General features: G+C 29.8%; 1 protein-coding gene across 1 annotated transcript in view; it reads right to left on the bottom strand.

Annotated features, from left to right (window-relative positions):
* Positions 1-20,504, bottom strand: part of LOC129962314 (angiotensin-converting enzyme-like) — a 64,698-nt gene that overhangs the window by 11,697 nt on the left and 32,497 nt on the right. Inside the window, exons 10-17 of the mRNA XM_056076060.1 lie at positions 18,298-18,396; positions 16,692-16,836; positions 16,444-16,542; positions 14,005-14,128; positions 13,026-13,189; positions 6,670-6,807; positions 1,014-1,257; positions 239-403 (exon numbers count right to left, since the gene is read on the bottom strand). Of these exons, the coding sequence (XP_055932035.1) occupies positions 239-403; positions 1,014-1,257; positions 6,670-6,807; positions 13,026-13,189; positions 14,005-14,128; positions 16,444-16,542; positions 16,692-16,836; positions 18,298-18,396 (1,178 nt within the window). The remainder of the gene's footprint in view (positions 1-238; positions 404-1,013; positions 1,258-6,669; positions 6,808-13,025; positions 13,190-14,004; positions 14,129-16,443; positions 16,543-16,691; positions 16,837-18,297; positions 18,397-20,504) is intronic.

Below are 20,504 nucleotides of genomic sequence, written 5' to 3'. Positions count from 1 at the left end.
TAATTTTGTACATTATCATTTAAAAGTTTATCACTAATTTTTCCATCTTTTTTTCATTTTGTTTCAAATAACATAAAATTTGTCATTTGGCTTAATATATAATAGAAAACCTAGCAACACAGTGAATAGTTGTTGTTGCATAAAGTTAAATATTAAATCCATAATAAATATAAAATATATATCCAATATTCATATTATTAGATATTTATTAAAGTAAGGTATATAGTTAGTTCCATACCTCCGCAAATTTATCATCAGGCAAAGCTGCAGTTCCGAGGACGGAAAGGCTCTTGAACCACCTGTAAGCCGTTGCGTTTTTGTCTTTAAACTCCTTCCACGCAAAAGATGTTGCGTTTTTCCAAGTTTCTTTGGCCAGTTTAGCTACTTCTTGCTGCGTTTTCAACTAAATACCGGAACAAAATATTTCATAAGATTTTAATTCAGAATTTAAATATTCTCAAGTAAAAAATCTTCAATATTTATTTTCTAATATGTTATTTCATTGTTAATCAAGAAGGAATCATTCAAAAAACTTTCACTTCTGAGGTTTTTGGTGATAACCATATTATTTGGCTATTATCATATTTTAATGATGTAATCTAATAACCTTATTTAATAAATAGGTCTAAATAGGTTTTCTTTAATACTAAAGCTTTCGGCTTTTTTGCCATATGTTTTTGGATCTTGTCACATATTATATAAAGCGATTAAGACATTGTGATGGGTTTAAAAAAATATTTTACAATACATAATCTATAGTATTTGAGAGATGATATTTGTATTTTATATATTTTTAATTCAATCTGTTTTTCTAAGAATAATCAGATTTGTATTCATACATGATAGAATATCTTTAAAAGTTACAGCATCAAAACGAACAGTTGAAAATTTAATTTTCTTTAAATCCCATCTCTCCCATTGTTGAATTTGCTTTGGATAATTAAGTTCTTAAAGTAAAGCATCATATTTTTAAAAAAGTTTAATATATTATCATGCTTCATTTTAAAACTTACCATGACTTCTTTATTTGGTTCTGTAAGATTGCTTTGGTAATTCCAACTAGCGATGGCGGCTTTATTTACAGTTTGCGACACTAAACGATCATTGTTTTTGAGGAACCGCAAAGCTTCGTACACATTTGTGTTGCTTCCGCTCACGTACTTTTCTTTCACATTACTGCAATCTGCCGTTGCAGTCATGAAAAGACTCAGCAGACTCACAGTCAGTATACACCACATCATCTTGCAGATCAAGAATCTGCAAATGAAATTGTTGCAAAATAAGAAACGTACAGGAAAAAGAAGCACCAAATCATATTGCAAATCAAAAATCTATAAACCATACATTTTTTGTTAACTCCTTTAAAATAAGAAACGAATATGAATACATAATTGAGCTTACAAATCAAGAACAGATAAATCTAACTGATTTAAAGTTTGATGCATTGTAAATCAGACTGTGAGATTGTTTACATCAACCCTTTGAAAATTTGAAATTAAAATAAAAGGAATAGGATACAGTGAGTTCGCAATGAGCGAATAATTAAGTCGGGAAAAAATCGAATACAAACTCTTTCCCAAAATATTTTAAAATTCTAATATACAAAATAAATAAGCTTAAAACTCCTAAGCCTGATAAGAAAAATTTGAAATTACGAATATAATCTATGTTTAGGATACCTCATGCACAAAACGAGTTAAATGGAGTTTGGAGTGTGGTATTTGCAATAAAAATTTTACATTTGTAACAAATTTTGGATGATATTTTTTAGAAAGTCTGTTGGTTTATAAGTGATCATGATATCTTAAAAATATTAAGAACTAAATAAATTAAATTGGTCTGTAGTATTCATACTAGAATTTTAGATCTGGGCCAAATTTAGTTCTAGTGGCTCAAAGAAAATGATGTCCGCAATATTTCTATTACAAAATACATGCAAAACATAAAACGTGCTATATTATGTAAGTAAACAAGAAAGTAAAAATGAGAACACTGTTGCTGCTTATGCTTCAATAGCAAAATCATTTTCATAATAATATGCCCGAATAACAAAAGTATATGTTACAAACGGCATATTTTCTACAGAAGACCTAAATGAGGTGGTAGAAAAATATGCCACCAGACTGAGTGTCTTACATCTGTTAACCGATTATTAGTGTTTTTATTGATGAGATATAAAATAAAATAAATAAGATTAGTTCTTATTATTCTTTGAATAACTTTGAAGTGGCATACATCTAAATTTTAGAAAATATTTTAGCAACTTTTTGAAAATATCTATTATGTTCATTTGTGTTTGAATCAACAAGTTCCGATGTCGTAAGAAATGAAAATCAAGTAGAGAACTTTTTTTTAAGTAAACACTATATTATCTAGTAAGTTAATCGATCTCTTCTTGTAAATTCATTAAAAAAGAACTGCATTTTGAAAATCGTCAATAAAAAGATATCTAATAATAAAAAGATTCACTTATAGTGAATAATTGGTTATCACTTTGGATATTGAACAGATTTGATAACGAACACATTTGCAAAACATTTTTTACGTCTGGGGAAGAAAACATATTCATCAGAAAAAATACCACTGAGGAGTCGAATATCCATTAGCGGATCTCCAACTAGATAGACTAGACTATTAGGGGCACCAGGCTGAAATGGAACAGCAAACCGATCGATTGAAATACTTTATTTTCCGATACCGATTTGAAATACTTTATTGGCAAATAAACAAGTTTAGAGAAAACAAAACATACCAATCTATGAATGATTGGTATACGATTTGGGTAATATTAATACATTATCGAATATAGTTAATATCGAAAAACTATATTCCTTTATATTTCATTACATTCACTTAGAAAATTTATAAAATCGACCATGAAATGCCAGGAAATCTGGAATCATAATAGAAAAATAAAAGTAAATAAGATTTCACAAAGTTAATGAAATAAAAAAAAATATTAATCTAAAATACATCTTTGATACGCTAAAAATATGCTGAAACGTGAAACTAAATTGGTCATCTTATTAAAAAAAGGGGCTTCATGATTGTATGGGCCCGCAAAATAGCTTAATCTGACATTACATATACCTTAATGAAAAACAATCGATATTTGTTAGATTTCTTAACTTCTGCATCTACAATTTATTAGCTAAAAATAAACCTTAGAAATACAAGTAGTGTTTAGTGTTCTTATGTGATAAAGATGTCACGAAACTATACCAGATTTAAAGCATACAAGAGGTACAAAAGACTATGCAACCGCATTTGAATAAATATTCTAGAGGAAAAAATTCATCACCAGGGGAATAAATCATCGCCCTTGATTATGTATGTTTCCGGACTTTTTAATGCATATAAATCAAATAGTAAGCCATCATATAACAAATAATCTGATTTATGGGTTTATGGACCAAAAACAATCGATATTCTGCCCCATCTATGATTAGTTAGCAAAAAATTCAAGTAGTGAACATTTCTTTTGAGAATATTATATAGCTTATTTTATTATCTACTGTTTTTCTTGATAAAACGTTATTATAAAAACATACAATAAATTAATCAGAATCGCGCTATTTTATCATAATTACATTGATTTAAAACTTAATTTTGTTACGTTTGTAAAATTTAGAATATTAAAGATATTTTTTCCTTGGACATCTGTTGAATTACGCTGTTTCGAGTGAAACAATATATTTTAATAACTATAAAGAATGAGACCTTGTATTAGATGTTAATTTTTTTTTCAGTAAGAATTTTTTTCTGACTTTTTAGGCCTTTTTTTGTTTTTGTTTCTGTTCAGACATCCTTTTTTAAATCGAAGTCAATTTCACTTCGATTATATTCACATTTTGTGATTAAATTCTTTTAAAAAGTTTTTAAAAAATTTATTAATATAAATAATGAAATAAAAAAATATCGCCATTAAATATTTAAGAAAAACACACACCATATTTTTTGAAAAATTAAGCCAATTCCACTTTGATTATATTCAAATCTTGTAATTAAATTTTTAAAAAAATATTTTTAAAAAATTCCTAATATGAACAAGGAAATAAAAAATATTACCATTAGGAGAGTTAAAAAAATTTAATCTAATATATCTAATCCATCTAAAATATCTAATGCATCTAATAATTTATTCATTTAAAAATATTTTTTAATTAGGAGATAATTCAGATATCAAATAATATATAGTAAAATGTAAACCTTTACGTTTCAAACTTGTTTTATAATTGCTATTATGCAACCCACTTCCTTAAAAGGAAAGGAAATATACGATAACTTAGATTATTAAAATTTAACTAAAGTACTTCTATTTAACAATATACTGTTAAGTTTTATAGATAATATATTAATGACATATTTAATTATTTTAACAAAATGACATATGTTAAGTTTTATACTTACTTTTACTAAGCCTTTATAAATTTAAAGGAACTCTTCTTACATAGTAGAATTATCAATAAGAAATTATTACTTTCCACTTACAACAAAGATATTACTTAAAAGATGCCTTAGAAACTGAAAAACTGAAAATGCAACAACTAGCCTTTAAATGATAAATGTTCTCGAAGCTTGCAGCCTTTATGTACTGTGTTTTATCTTTCCTTCTTATCATTTCTTTACTTATCTTCATTATTTTGATGAATCAATTTCTGTTGCCCTCTTTTTTAGCATATGCAGAGGAAGACAAAAATATTATCAATAAGTTAAGGTAATTGAAATCAAACGAACAAAAATGATAGTACATTGTAATTTCACCTTTGATAAATATTCATTCAGAACCCGGAAAAGAAAAAAAAAAGAGAGAATTCTGCGATAGCCGGTTAAAAAAAAAATTACTTTCTGATATTTTCGAAACTTTCCTTTCAATTTACTATTGATAGCATTTAATAATGAATCCATTATCAATTTTTGAAAAAAATTTCTTTAAAATACTGATATACATATCTTATCTAATTATAAAACCATAAGTTTGACAAACAATATTATTTTTTTTAATTATGGGAAAAAAAAATAGAATCAATTTGTGCTCACGTAATACACGTCTAGTGCAAGGTTCCAATTTTCAAGTACATCTTGAAAGAGATTAAACAATGTAATATCAGAGCGCAAAGTAAGACACAATGCTGTCCGATCAGTCTTATTTAGTAGTTGTTACAGATAATGTAAGTCACATGACTATGATGTATACACGAATTGATTATTTTGAAAAAGGAAGGAGAGTGGAACACTTCCTTTTCGCAGCAGCTAGATAAATGATAATTAAGTACAAATTATTGCTTGCTCATATACGAAGGAAAATATATGAAAGTGAAAGTATTATCATCATTAATTCATTTAATTTGACCTGGAGCGTTTATTGAATTTCAATGTTTTAAACCCATATAATTATCATTAAAAAACATGAAATCAGAGCACAGGACAAAACACATTGCATTTAGATGATGAATGGCCTGTGCAGTAGTTATTATTTGACTGGAATATTAAGTAAATTAGCACCATAATCAATCTAAAAAGAAACCTTTTTTAAAAAGAAAAGAAAAAGCAGAAGCAAAGAAGTAAAATAATCTGATCTGGTACTTTTGAAGAATTTATACCAAATGAATTTCAATGTATTGGAAATAAATATTATTGGAATCATATTTATCTGTCCTTTTATGAAGAGGTAACTCAATAATTTCAAAGTGCGAGAAAGATAAAATTAGCTTTATAACTTTTTCGTAAAATTACAGAATTGCATAAAATTTTGGCAAAAATCGTTGACAACTTGTTGGTTTGTTTATTGATTTCCAAGTATATGAAATGATTAAAGAATTGGGGGAAAAACGCTAAAATGTTAGATGCCTGTGACTTGGTACGTGAATTTTTCAATAATATTTTGCATTAGTGCCAAATTTTACATTAAAGTGGCCAAAGAGAAAGAATGTTCTTATGAATGTGTAATTGTATCTCATTCTTACGCGTCGAAGTAGAGATGGGTTTAAGCACATTATGAGGGTCTTCTTTTATTAAAAGAACAATTCAGTTTAATCAATATATGTATATTCTTATTTCTCTATTTTAAAAATTAATATCACAAAAAATCAATTAAAGGAATAAAATCATTAAGAAATAATCCTTAATTATTAGTCCATTGTTTTCTCACATACAAATAAAAGCATTTAATTATCATGAATGATTATAAAGAAATAATAGATTGTGAACAAATATAAAATTAAAATATAAATTTATTTGTTACGTGACATTTTAAGTGCGAAATATGACATGACTAGTTGATGCAATCAAAATTAGTATTTCGATATATTATAAAAAAGCAATTACATATGCTTTAATTGATGATTTTAAAAATTCAAGCTGTAGTTCTAATATCTTATAATTAAAAAATATTTTTAAAATTTGTTTATAGGACATCTAGACTAATAGCAAGTTTAATCAACCAGCCTGGAGTCTGTTTTCAATTTAGAGGCCTTAGGCAACTGTCCAATCGTAAATCCGCCACTGCATCAAAACAAAATTTAAAATTCACCATATTGGGAATATAGGAAAAACTTCAAAATGGAATAAACACTTAAAGAAAGATTCAAAGTGTTAAACGCACTTTAAATAAAATGAGACAGACTCGCCATTCTTAGGTAAAATTGATTTAAAAAAATTATTACTTACCTTTTAATATACTTTGGTGATGAGGTGAAATAAAATCGTCTCAAAATTGAAAATAAAAAATATGAACCCTGAACTGAAGATTGGTAACAGAGTCTGTTTCTAATTTCTCGCAGAATGTGTATCTGAGGGCTCACTTGATATTAAAACAAGATGCATGAAACAAGAAGCATTCTTAATATTATACGTAGCACTTGTAAATGTTAAATGTCAAACGCAGAATGCCAACAAAAGGCGAAAAATAAGAAGCCCACCACTTGCTTCTTATTATGATAAAACGAAATATATGCGAGTGATGGAATGAGGGATCCATAAATGATTATGCACCTGTTAAAGGAACACCTGTTTTTAAAAAGTCAAGTTTGTACCTTCCAAATATTATGCACAGAAGATAAGTTATTTTATACGATATTCAATTAAATAGGGATCTAAAATTTGTACTGAAATAATAATTGCTTAAAATAGGAAATTGAAATCGAATTGAGGTTAATTTTTCTTGCGTAGAATAAATAGTTAATAAAATTTCTTATATAAAACTAAAAAAGGAAAACGTAAAACAAAAAATAATGATTGCTTATTCATATGTTATTGTAACAGTTAATATGCTGATGTGTTTAATGATTTTAAAACATTCTTTCTAAACCTGCTTTCAGCAATTCTATTCATAATAGGCTTGATTTTATACAATTAATGTAAAAATAAATATTTTATTTTCAATATCGTCTGCACAGTTTTTGAAAATTTATTTAAAAATAATTTTTGTATAAATATTAATTTTAATTTGGAATTTCAAAGGGTTTTAGAATTTCAATGCATTAAAAATAATTAATTACCAATAATATTAAAAATAATTTATGTGATCGGAAAGTTAATAATTTTTGCATTGGAACTTTTGTATGTATATTCTTTTTTAAAAAGAAAATGATTTATAAAATAAAGCATAATTCAGAATATAGAAAGTAAACAATCCAACAAAAACTATTTTCGAATTTCATATTTAAAAGAAAATTTATTTAAAACAATTTTACTGCGAATTTTTTTGCGTCATAGCTGAAATACATTTAGGGGGGAATTGCCAAATTTGAATCACTGTCATAACTTCAATTCTATTGAATATCTGGCTTTAAAATACACTAATTATATAGTAATGACGCTAATGTAATGCACAAAATCCATTTTTTAAAAGAGAAATTATTACTTGGTTATAATTAAAGAACAAATATACAAATTTAGATATTACAAAGCATGTTAATAAAAGGCTAATAATTTCTTTTCTGTTTTAAGGTCCTTGCGAAAAAAATTTCCTTGGCTTTTATTCAGTTTAATAAATTTATTTAAACCATTTAACGATCACATTAGGAAACTTTCTTGTTTCTTGAAAAGTTCTTTAGATTGTGGCGAATTGTTATGAATGAGAATAGAACCTGGGACTTTGTGGTTCGCAACCCAGTAACATGATCACGATACAAAAGCAATTGCTCGTGTGGCGTAGCTGTTAACTGACTTATAAGCTTTCACCCCAGACTCTCCCTCCAGTGAGTTGGAGGTGAGACGAACGATATGGTGTTGAGTGGTGATGTATTTAGCTGTTGAGTCTAATGCGCCTGTACCCATTTGAGTAGCGCCAAGCTTTATGGCGACCGTGTGGTTGTTGTTTGCTGCGTCAAGTGAGTCTGACGACTTTGTGTTGCTGCGTCAAGTAAATCTGACGACTTTGGTTTGCTGTGGGTAGATGGCGCTCGCCACAACAGCTGTACGTAGGTTGAAGGTTCATCCTCCGAGGTCACCAATGTAGCGAATTGTGATGCGCGAGGATAGAACCTGGGACCTTGTGGTTCGCAGCCCAGTAACATGACCACGATACAAAAGCAACTGCTCGTGTAGCGTAGCTGTTAACTGGCTTATAAGTTTTCACTACAAGATTAAACCACCAAGTGTTGCTTAAATTGAACTGTCTTACACCAATTGAATAATTATATGAATATAATCCGCTCTTCTAATATCTGATATTAGAAGTGCGATCCATTAAGCAATTAAATCATTAATAATTCTGATATAGTGGAAGTGGAAAAAATGGACATTAAAGTCAACAATTTTGGTTTAAAAAAGGAATAAAAACTAAGAATACGTAGTTTTGTATCATATAACAGAAAGTTTGAAGAATAGATATAATGCATAAAAAGTCATATTGGATTCAAACATTATGCGTAATTTTCAATTTGGAAATTAAAAACAAAATATTTTTCTTTAATTGGACTTAAAGGAATTGGGATCCCAATTTAAAAGATCGGTAATTCAATCTTGGCAACTAGTTTCTTATTTGTACAATCGTTTAGGATTATTTTTTCTATTTTTAAGTGTATTTGGCCAAAAAAAATCACATTTTTTTTTGAAGATACAAAATATATATATATATATATATATATATACTTGTTTTTCAAATTTAGAATGGCTCTTTATCAATGCACATTAAAAAACGATGATCTAGGTGGTCCAAATGTGAAGACTTTCTCTTACATAGTAAATTTTCTACTTTTATTACTATAGTAAATTGTATTTATAATTAGTTAATAATTAATAATAAGTCATTATTTTTATTTGAAAACATTAATATTAACATTTAATTACATAAAAAGACACAAATGATCGAACATTAGTAGTACGGACAGCAAAAATTTTATATTGAACTATATAGGACTTAAATTGATAAAATCAGTCTTTCAAAGATTTTATAAATATCTATCTATATATACATGCTACACAATGAATAGCAAAAACATTCTGTGTTTCTTAACAAAATAGAACTATAATAAATATTTGCTCCTTTTTTTTCATGGAAAGTGAAACGATAAAGAAAGTCAACGCCCCCCAAAAGTGGCCTCTCATTTTGACCCAGGCATACAAGATACTTTCTGTTGCGGTTCATCATAGGACATCGAGTAACCCAACGAAGGCCACAGCGGCTGAGTTCTAGGTCAACCCTCACGTTTGAAGGCCAAACTTTCTCTCTGTGCCCTTCAATCTACTGAGGGGACCTTCAAAAGAGGGCAACGGACGTTCAGCAACCCTGAAACGATCGAGCAAGAGCATTTTGGTAGGCGAGGGTCAGTGAATCCTTTCTCGTAGACTGCCCTTGATTTTTGACTCTGGGATCATTGATCTATCGTGAGCCTTGAAGAGCTGAAGTCGTTGTCTCTTTAATTAAGTTTGTAACTAGAGGTGACAGTTCAAACGAGAAGTTTTGAAAGACGATAAAAAAAATCCCCTAGCTGGAACTAAAAATTTATTGAATTTAACTGTAAATATCACTAAACAATCATGAAAAAATCCTATTTTATTATGTATTTTCAGAGATAGACGTTTTTATAATTAGAAATTATAATTAAACATTAACAATTCTTTGCTTTCAAATATTTATCACTTCATTATTTCTTAATGCTAATGATTAATAAATGTATTGACATTTGATGAATTATTTATGATTTGTTGTACATATTTATATTTATATCGTTACATTATAAAAGTGATATGTTTGTAATAATTTTAATAAAAAAAATTATTTTAAACACACTGCAAAACAACTTTCATCAAAGCTTCGATTGAAATTTACTTGTGGGGTAATTTGTTATGGCCTCATATTTTTGAACTGCAGTCACATATTGTGGACGGCATTTAAGTAAGTATACCCTCTCAAAGCTTCTATATCTCATCATAGCAGCAAGATGACCTTCGACTCTTGATAGATTTAACATGTGAGAATATTGTAAGAAATCAAATCTTTTGTGGAATTGGTATCGAACTATTATGATCAGAAAATAAAGGCCCTCTCAGGTTTCGCTCAATTGTAGCGAAAATAATCGTTAAAATGTACGCACTATTATTTCAAATGTATACACTATCATACACTCTATTATAAGTTGTTAAATAATGCATTACAGGTGAAGCAGCTGATGATTTTCAAATTACGGTTCTGTACGATCAGATTTTCTAATTCAGCATTTTTTCACTGAAGCGAAATAATTGAAAGAGTTAGATATTCTAACTAGTTTCATAAGATCCTACTTAGAGATGCGATTTTATATATAAAATTTACATTTACATCATCTTAAATTTATGACTTCCTCGAAATAGGATTTCTGTTTCCTTTTTCTAACTAGAATCGTTTCTGACGGGTGCAGCGAGCAGTCATCAATACACGCAAAGTTCTATAGTTTCCTATATATGTTCAACATTTCCATATAGTAGAAAAAAGTTGTACTACATATTTTAACATGGCTCTATCGTTAGACTAAGATGAATAGTTTTATAATTAACCTGCACAAGATTACCAAAACTGTACTTAAAAGCCTATTTAATTACCATAATACATTGATTAGCATTCGAAATATATTCTTTGGTAACAGATAAAATAAATAAATAAATTTAAAAAACAGATAGGCGATGAAATAATTTCTGTTGGATATCGTGCGTAACGCTCTTGTACTTAATATTATCATGCTCATAATGTTTTTACGGGATTGTAATTAATTGTAAAATGTGAAGTGACGATCAGTATTTTTCATCTCAGAAAAGTAGAAATTACCATAATGAAGAAAGGAGTTCAAAATTTGCAATTTTTGTAACACACACACACACACACACACACACACACACACACACACACACACACACACACACACACACACACACACACACACACACACACACAATTGGTATTTCTTTTATTATATGATTGAAGTAGAAAAATAAATGCATAAAAATCACAAAACTCATGTCAGAATTGTAAATATTTTATACTAATTCAAAAATTATTTTTATTAACATATATTTGTTGCTACTGCCGATGGGCGAGGATCGAACTCGCAACCTTATGGTTCGTAGCCGAGTAACATGACCACAAGACAAAAGAAATTTCTCATGTCTCGTAGCTGTTATCTGACTTATAAAGCGTCACCACATTACTCCCCCTTCAGTGCGTCGGAGGTGAGACGAACGATTTTTTGTCCTGTTTTTTTGCTGTTATTAGTGGTGATATATTGGCTGTAGCGTCTTATCCATTTTTTTTTTGGCTGATTATTTATCAGCTGCATTTTTTTCTCTCTTATTGGCCGATTATTTATCAGCTGCATTTTTATTTATTGGCCGATTATTTATCAGCTGTCATTTTATTTATTGGCCGATTGTTTATCAGCTTCATTTTTTTTTTCATTTTTTATTGGCTGATTGTTTATCAGCTTTGATTTTATTTATTTCTGGTAGAGGGCGCTACAACAGTTGTATGAAGATTTTTTGCGTATCACGTCATCGGGTCACCAATGTTGCTACTGGTGATAGGCGAGGATCGAACTCGCAACCTTATGGTTCGTAGCCGAGTAACATGACCACAAGACAAAAGAAATTTCTCATGTCTCGTAGCTGTTATCTGACTTATAAAGCGTCACCACATATTTAAACAAAACATACAGAGCTAATTCAAATGCAACTTATTTCTCACGAAATATTTATTAAAAAAAGTGTAAAATTTAAGGCAGGTGACGAATATATACCGTAAAATTACAATTTATTAGTAAAAGGTCTTAGCATATGTTGGTAAAAAAGAACACAGAAGAACAAAATACAGAGCATTTCAAAACAGAGGTTTACAAAGAAGGGACCCTTAATATCTTTTTTATTTTTTTAGATTTTGAAGAAGGTATTATCAGCAAGGTCGGATTATTAAATAGGCATAGAAGGGAATTGCCTTGGGGCACTACATTCTTGTAACATACTTAACTACTTACCATTTACAGGTATTGTATGATGCTATTAAACTATTAAACTACTATTTACTATTAAAAAATGTTATGTTTTATGAGTTAAAAGAAAAATTTAATTCTATTAATAACTATTATTTATTATTGCTCCAAAAAAAGTTTTTTCCATTTTTTTTACTGCTTTGTTTAAATTACGTTTAAACTTTAATTGTGCACTTTTTTATATGCAACGTAATGGAACTATTTTTTGAAAGTGATCAATCGTTAATCGCTTTGCTATTTCAACTTATCAATATTTGTTATTTAAAATTATTTAAATAAAGATTAAAAAAAATCTAGAAACTTTATTTGGTTTTGGAAGTTTAGAGAAGAAAAGGCGCCCCGAGATTTATATGTTTAATTCCTCGAAATATACAATAACACACGGAAAAAATTTCTATTCGCTATTTCCACTTTCATTTTCCGTATTGAGATGTAACTACAATACCTGTTTCAATGACAATTATATATGAAAGGCAAGTGGTAGCTGGTTCTAGTTATAGACAGATACATTTTAGTTAATTATATTGAACAGGCATGATTAGGGGCACGCCGTGGGATCGCTACTTCTCCATCCAATAAATTCGTCTTTGTTTTGTTCTTTCAGCCATTCCATGAGTGGGGCAAAATACTCCAAGATCGGGCCGGCGTCCATTTTTGAAGTCTTGCCTCATGTAATGACTCTCATGGCCTCTTTCCAGTGGACGGAAGATCCAAGGCTGAGCATATCGCTAGAAAGAAAATGCAACTTTTTTTTAAACACATTTTTATAAGAATTTTTCGCAGAGTTTGCTGCCCTCATTTTTCAAAGAGAGAAGTATTTATAATAATTATCAATAGCCTTTAAAGAATTTTAGAATTTTAATAGAAAAGAGGAAACTATTTTTATTTACAAATATCTTCCTTTTTGTTATTAAATTATTTTGATGAAAAGTGCGGTGCCTGAACCCTTATTTCTGGGATTTATTCCTATTTATTTTAGTTTTATTGAACTAGTGTATGAAGTTTTTATATCATCCATTAGAGTATCCATTAAGGTATTAGCATCTGAAACAGTTTCTCGAGACCACTTTCGCTGATTTAATATTTATCCGTAAATATTTCAAGTTAAAATGTTCTTTTACAAATTTACTTAATTTAATCTTAAGAAGTCAGAAATTTCTTGTATAGTGAATCCAAAAATTATTTTCTTAGATTACTGTAATTACTACTTTTAAAAGCAGCAGTTCGATAACAGTTTTTTTGCATTATATTCGGGAATCTATGATGGTAAAAAGAATGTGGATTGGGAATGTTTCTGATTACCTGGTTAGTCATATATTTTACTCTTTTGTCCATATTTGACTTAGTTGCTCTCGTTATATAGAGTTTTCAAGTTTCTGGAGCTATTAAGGTCGTTTATTTCATATAAATTCATAAATAAATGATGCTATAAAAATGATACCGGTTCATCTTATGCGATATTTTTCTGGAAAATGTTTTCAAAGATATTAATTTTATGTGTAATGATGTGAATATGATTATCTATTTTATGTCCAAAATTTACCTCAATAACTTTCCAGCTTTTTTTACTCTGGTATATGTCACATTTGTGTAGAGGTCCTATGTATCCTGCTGCGTCACATAGTTCTTTGTGAAACTGGAACTGGATGATGTAACTTACAAAATATCTGAAAAAAATGAATATATCATTATATTTCTTATTATGTAGGCATTTCTTCTTCGTGTGCCATTCAATAAATTCATATCTATTAAAAATTTGGGGTTTTGGATCTAAACATTATTTTCAGTAACAAACTATTACACGTCTAAATGAGAAACTAGGAAATATTATCCAGTCACTACTATTATAAAAACCACTTATAGTGTTTTTCTTGCTCTACGGTATATAATGCAACAATTAAGAACATTAAGAATTGCCGTAACAACTGCTTATGTTTAGATATCCATGACATAGTAGATATAGAAGAGCAACCGATTTGGTGACGGTAGATAATGCAACAATTAAGAACATTAAGAATTGCCGTAACAACTGCTTATGTTTAGATATCCATGACATAGTAGATATAGAAGAGCAACCGATTTGGTGAATGCATAATATTTACATCGGACCGAGAATATTAGAGATAAAAATACCCAAAAGTAATGGCTTATTCACAGAAAACTATGCTTAGGTGATTATACATTTCATATATAGCACAGCAATTCATTATTACTCATGTATGGTCATCTCAGCTTAACCGATTTCTTTTGGATATTTATAAGACCCCATTTTGTGTTTAGATGTGAATGTTACTAAATAGAAGAAAAGTTATAAGTCAGATCACTGACTCTTCGACCCACCCGAAAGCACACGGATAAATAATACTGAATGACCACCACAAAAGCAAGACTGGCGGGAACTGTGGTTAAGTCCTAAGGGCCATCACCGGCCACGGTACAACCCTTCCCGAAGGAAGTATGTCCCGTCATCGATGGGAGGAGCCAGATTCCCCACCTTTTTCTGTACCATCCAGGGTGGCGAGATCCAACCAGTAAGTATAAAATTAAATCAGTAACCATAAAATTAATTCATTATCTTTTGGTCTTTGATTTTATTAATGAAAATGTTTAATGTATCAATTAGATGGCTTTCTTGGCAATTAGGAAAATTCTCTTTAATAAGCAAACACGAATCTCACACAGATTTTTAAAGGGTCTAAATTCTATAACACAAAATATTAATTATATATTATTGTACATTATATTACATTGCACAATATATTATTGTACATGATATCTCGTGTAAGTTTTCTATATTATGAATGCCGTACAGTGATTATATATTAATTATCTAGTAAAATATCTTGTGTTTTTAGAGATACAATCAAAAATTTGCGTAAAAAAAATAGAAGAAATATAGAATTGTAATGCATAATTGGAAAATTCTTTGGTTTGTCTGAAAAATTCTTTGGCTAATAAAAATAGAATGCATTTGATGTAATGTAAATTGTAACTGTGTTTAGAGGAGTAATTTCTGCGAGTTAATGCTTTCTAAAATAACTGGAGCACTGATATGTCATGATTTCTTGTCTTTGAACTATGTTTATGAAACATGAATGATGTCGAATCAAGGCACGAAACCTGATACAGCTGGAAATATTACACGTGCGTTTGATTATCGCTAAATTTACTGTCATAAATAGAGATTGGATCAGGTTAGAATAGAATAATAAGAATAGAGAGATCGAAAACAATTCGCATTTATCCTTATAACTATGCATATAATATACAGGATTCACACCTATATCAGTTACACCCCCCTGAATTTCTAAATGGTGCAGCCTAGTCCATAAAATTGGTACCAAGATATAATAAAAAGGCTCTGCCCTGCTCGATGAGATGACTTAAAATGCTATCTATCGAAACATTTTGGAATTAGCAACTCTACCTTGTAAACGGTGAACGATACGAGAAAGAAAATTGTAGACCAGAAAAAGAAAACAGAAAATTGTAGAACATTCTCGATTTAATACATCCTTTCTTCTTTGCATTCAGGATCATTTATTTATTTTACTTAAAATCCTCTCCGTTAGCCGCTATGTACATTTGCCTTCCTGAATAGATTTCTCGCTGCGCACTGTGCAACATGGAATAGTTTTGGGTATTAATATGCGCAAGGTATCATTTTATATTAAATCGAGAGTGCACTGCAACTTTATAATGAACGTTTTTATCGTATCTTTCATCATTTACAAGATACGCCCAGTATTTCCCTAATTTACCGATAGATGGCATTGTAAGTCTCATTTAATAGCGAATAACTATTTTACTGCATCTAGACACGAATTTAATGACCTAATCTGTCACCGTTTAGAAGTTAAGGAGTGCATAACGAATATAAGTGTGAACCCTATATTTTTCTGTATAATAAAATGATTTTGATTAGGCATTCATTTCTGATAATTTTTTTTATGTTAGAGTGATTCAATATAAGAATGCAAACCTAATATAAGGCACACTAGCGGCAACGTGATATTTTGATGCAGGATCAAAATCATCCTCAGTTCTTTTCACAGGTGGGCAAAGTCCTTGGAGTTTTAGCCTATAAAAGAAAATAAAAATAATTTTTATTTATTATTTCATTTAAGCACTTTTGAAACCAATTTTCGTCGTATATTCACACTATTATGTCCATATAGCATTTTCAGGCAGTTAGCGCTTCTCTCCGATAACTAAAAATAAGCATTTTACCTGAAATTCCACCACTGTGAATTAAGCTCTTTGCTACTGATGCTTCCATCGTAGACTTTCCATCTCCAAGCGTCAATCAGATAACCAGAAGGTAAAAATGCTACCTTATCCAAGGCCATATCCATCAATGCGTTGATGTCATTTTCTGAAAAAGTGAACTTTTAATAGCTATCTTTTTTAAATTAAGAAAACTGCATCATTGCTAGGACTTGCAACATAATTTCTAAAAGTATGTGTCAAAGTTACAACATGAGATTATTGAAACACTAATATACCATACCTATTTTATATCCTTCAACAAATATTAATGATTTACAAATAATTTAAAGTAACTAAATGATTATAACCCACTTCAAATTTTGATGAATCCATGTTTTAAACTTTTCCGAGGCCAGAAACAGTATTATTAGAAAAATATATGTTACGTATGGTTTTATTCATTTGTATTTAAAGTGCTTGTAAAGTGTTGAACATAATTTATCAGCATAAAGGTCTTTATTTATCTGAAAGTAATTCAAAGCAATATAAGTGGATATAAGTTATTAAGATATTCGACATACGATTTTATCTTCAAAATTGTAGATGAATGTACAAAATCCAATAAAGCTTTAAATGTTCGTCGATTTTTATCTCAGTTTGAAGGCCACTATTAGTAATTCACAGCAAATCAGGAATTTGTCCCTTGAAAATCGGCTATTATTTTTTAAATCTCAAAAACTGTCACATTTAAAGTAAAGAAAAGTCAAGAGCAAAGGACCAGAGTGACACCAATTTAATATGAAACGACATTCTACATAGTTCGATCACTTGTTAAAAGAATTCTGATCCAAATTCCATGACATAGATTACAATATTGCTGCTGGTTGTAAGGAGGTTGTCTTTGTTTTATATAACAGAGGTTGCCAGGGAAGTTATTAAATTTAAAGCAATTTTTTAATAATGATAAATAATAGATTTCAGGCTTTGCATTTCATTTTCTATTAAATGAAATTTAACCGAAGCTTCCATGATTTTAAATATTCATTAGTGACTTCATTAAGTTTTATTAAATGAAAATGGGTTTTTAGGCCTTAAATTTTTCGGTTTTAAGGTTTATATTTTATAAGTTTGTGGATCTTGGCAACTTTCCTAATAATTTTAGAAAAAAAAAATAATTAAATTAAATAAAAAAAAATATTAGAAAATATGTTCAATAACTGTCATAATGCTGCTTATATCAGAATTACGATAGTCGCAATTTCCTAATTTAGTTTACAGTTAACAAGCCCTTTTTACTTTATTTTTTTAAGCTTATTATCAGACAAGCAAATACATTCTTATAAAACTTTTAATTTTCTAACAGTTGATGTTATCAAGATGTCACTGAGAAATTCATAATTATTCTTTTACAACCATATTTGATGAGAAATCATCCATACCAGTTCTTTTTTTGCTTTTTTATATTGAGCACTATTTCTGTACAAAGGGCATTAACATAGTAATGAAACATTAGTGTATGTAACCAGTTACACCGAGAAAAGTTAAAAATATATTAATTTGGCATAAATAATGTGTTTTGTTAAAAGACAGAAAGGAAAGAATATTTATATTTCAGAATGGCATTTACCGTAATCTTCTTCTATCTCTTCTGTAAGTCCTATGGCTGCTAGATGTTTGGGCGTAGCCACTGATAAAGCTATCGTATCACCAATCGCCTCATGAAACCCTGCAAAATTTGATTATTTTATGGCATTGCTTTTATTTTATTGATAATCTGACATTTGAATTTTTTTCATAGATTCAACTTTTGTATACTCTATTTTAATCGCCTCTTTCTTTTAACCATGAATACAATTTAAAGCAGAAATGCTGAAATTTCATTACATTTGTCTTATTTATTTCATTCATTCATGAGAATTGGAATTTTATGTTTGACCCTGATCGAATTCGTCTCCATACTGATCTGTTGGCCAAGATTAGCAAAAAGTCAGAGTTACCTGAATTTACTAGACAAATTCCGGCGTCCTGGCATAGGGGTAGCACTTCTTCCCCGTGATCTAGGCGTCCCGGGTTCGAGTCCCGGTATGGGCATGGTTGTTCTTCTGTTGTTCTATCTGTGAGATGTGTGAATGTGCCCTCCTGTAAAAAGGGGTTGTGCAAGCGAATGAATGATGCGTGAGTGGCAAAGTCGTACTCTTGGCCCTAGTTGGCGCTGCTATAAAAAATAAGAGACGTCCCACTCAGGCTTAAATCGCTGTCTTCGTAACAGCGGTCTTGTCAGTGGCAAGTGCCATAAGAAACAAACAAACAACAAACTAGACAAATGTCTCTGGAAACAATTCATAGCATTCCACCTTCGACTCTAAAAATGTACACTGATGGCAGTAAAGGAGATGGTGGCGTTTCTGGTAGTGGCGTGCACATTGAGACTCCTGAGGCAACTACTGATATTTTGTTTAGAAATCCTGTGAACTGTTCTGTATTCAGGTCTGAACTTATTGCAATCTATAAGGGACTTCAACATATCGACACGTTCTCTGAAATTGTCTTCGGAGACATTTGGATTTTAACGGATAGTCGTGCCTCTATACAGCACCTTTCTCATTGGACGAAAGTGGGGGGCAAGATTAACATGAATATCTTAGTCCTTATTGCCAGGCTCTCCGCTGAACACTCTATACACTTTCAATGGGTCCCCTCACATGTTGGTTTAAATGGTAATGAGATAGCGCATAACTTAGCTAAGACTGTCTCAGCTGACATATTTCATGGTGATGCAACACTAACTTATTCTGAAATCTCCTCTATCAAAAAGATGGAGTCGAGTGCACCTGCTCATCCTTGGTACTTTGGTAAGGGTCCTGGTTGGTATCACCGCCTGAATATCTCTAGAAAACAGCAAACGGCTCTCTCTCGTTTTTTGAGTGGACACACCAAATCCCTCACCTTCCAACACGGACGGAGGATCTTTACTGAATGTCCTTGGTGCAAGGCAGATCATGCCTCCCCCAATCATATTATTAAATGCTTAAATTTTATGATTTTTGAGATTTTAAGGGATCCGCTATTGTTTTTGGATTTTTTAGAGATCTTTGGTTTTATGGAGGTGGTATAGCGCAGCTAAAACACCTGGGATTAGAAACAACAAGAACAACATTTCATTCATTATAACTTCATTTATTTACCAGAAGATGAACTCGTCTATACAGGCTATTATTCTGTTGACATTATCTCAGATTAGCAAAGAAATTTATAGCAATTAGATATTCCTCAACAAAATATTTTTGAACTTCCAGTTTTAATAGACATATCATACTATTACAATTTTTTTGCGCTATTTCCAAACCTTCCACCATTCAATTCATTGTGCTATGTTTTTCAATACTTTTCTATCTGTGCCTTTATAGATCCTTTATAAAACATAAAATAACAATATTTTAAAAATGACGCAATTTAAAATCTTTTCACCATTGCTTGATTTTGAAGTTAAACCTTTATTGGGATTGTGAGTTCAGCAAAAAAAAAAAAAAACGTATCAAAAGCAAGCTTAATACTGAATTGTACTTATTCTACTAATAAAAGAAATGTAAATTATGCAAATATTAAACATAATTCTTTTTCCTTAGCTTCCAATAATAAATGCGATTAAATATTTGAAGAAATAATTACAACGGTTTGAGTTCCATTCTCAACAATGAGAATATTTTTGTAAAATATACTTAAAATATTTTAAAATATCAATTAAATTTAGACTAAAGAAATTTACAGCTACTAAATTGGTATCATTAAAAAAATTTTTAACTTTAAAATTGTGTAAAAATTTCTTTTATATTG

The sequence above is a fragment of the Argiope bruennichi genome, chromosome 2, assembly GCF_947563725.1.
Source record: "Argiope bruennichi chromosome 2, qqArgBrue1.1, whole genome shotgun sequence".
Classification (NCBI taxonomy): domain Eukaryota; kingdom Metazoa; phylum Arthropoda; class Arachnida; order Araneae; family Araneidae; genus Argiope; species Argiope bruennichi.
The sequence above is the reverse complement of the archived record's forward strand: the minus strand, read 5'-3'. Positions and strand labels throughout refer to the sequence as shown.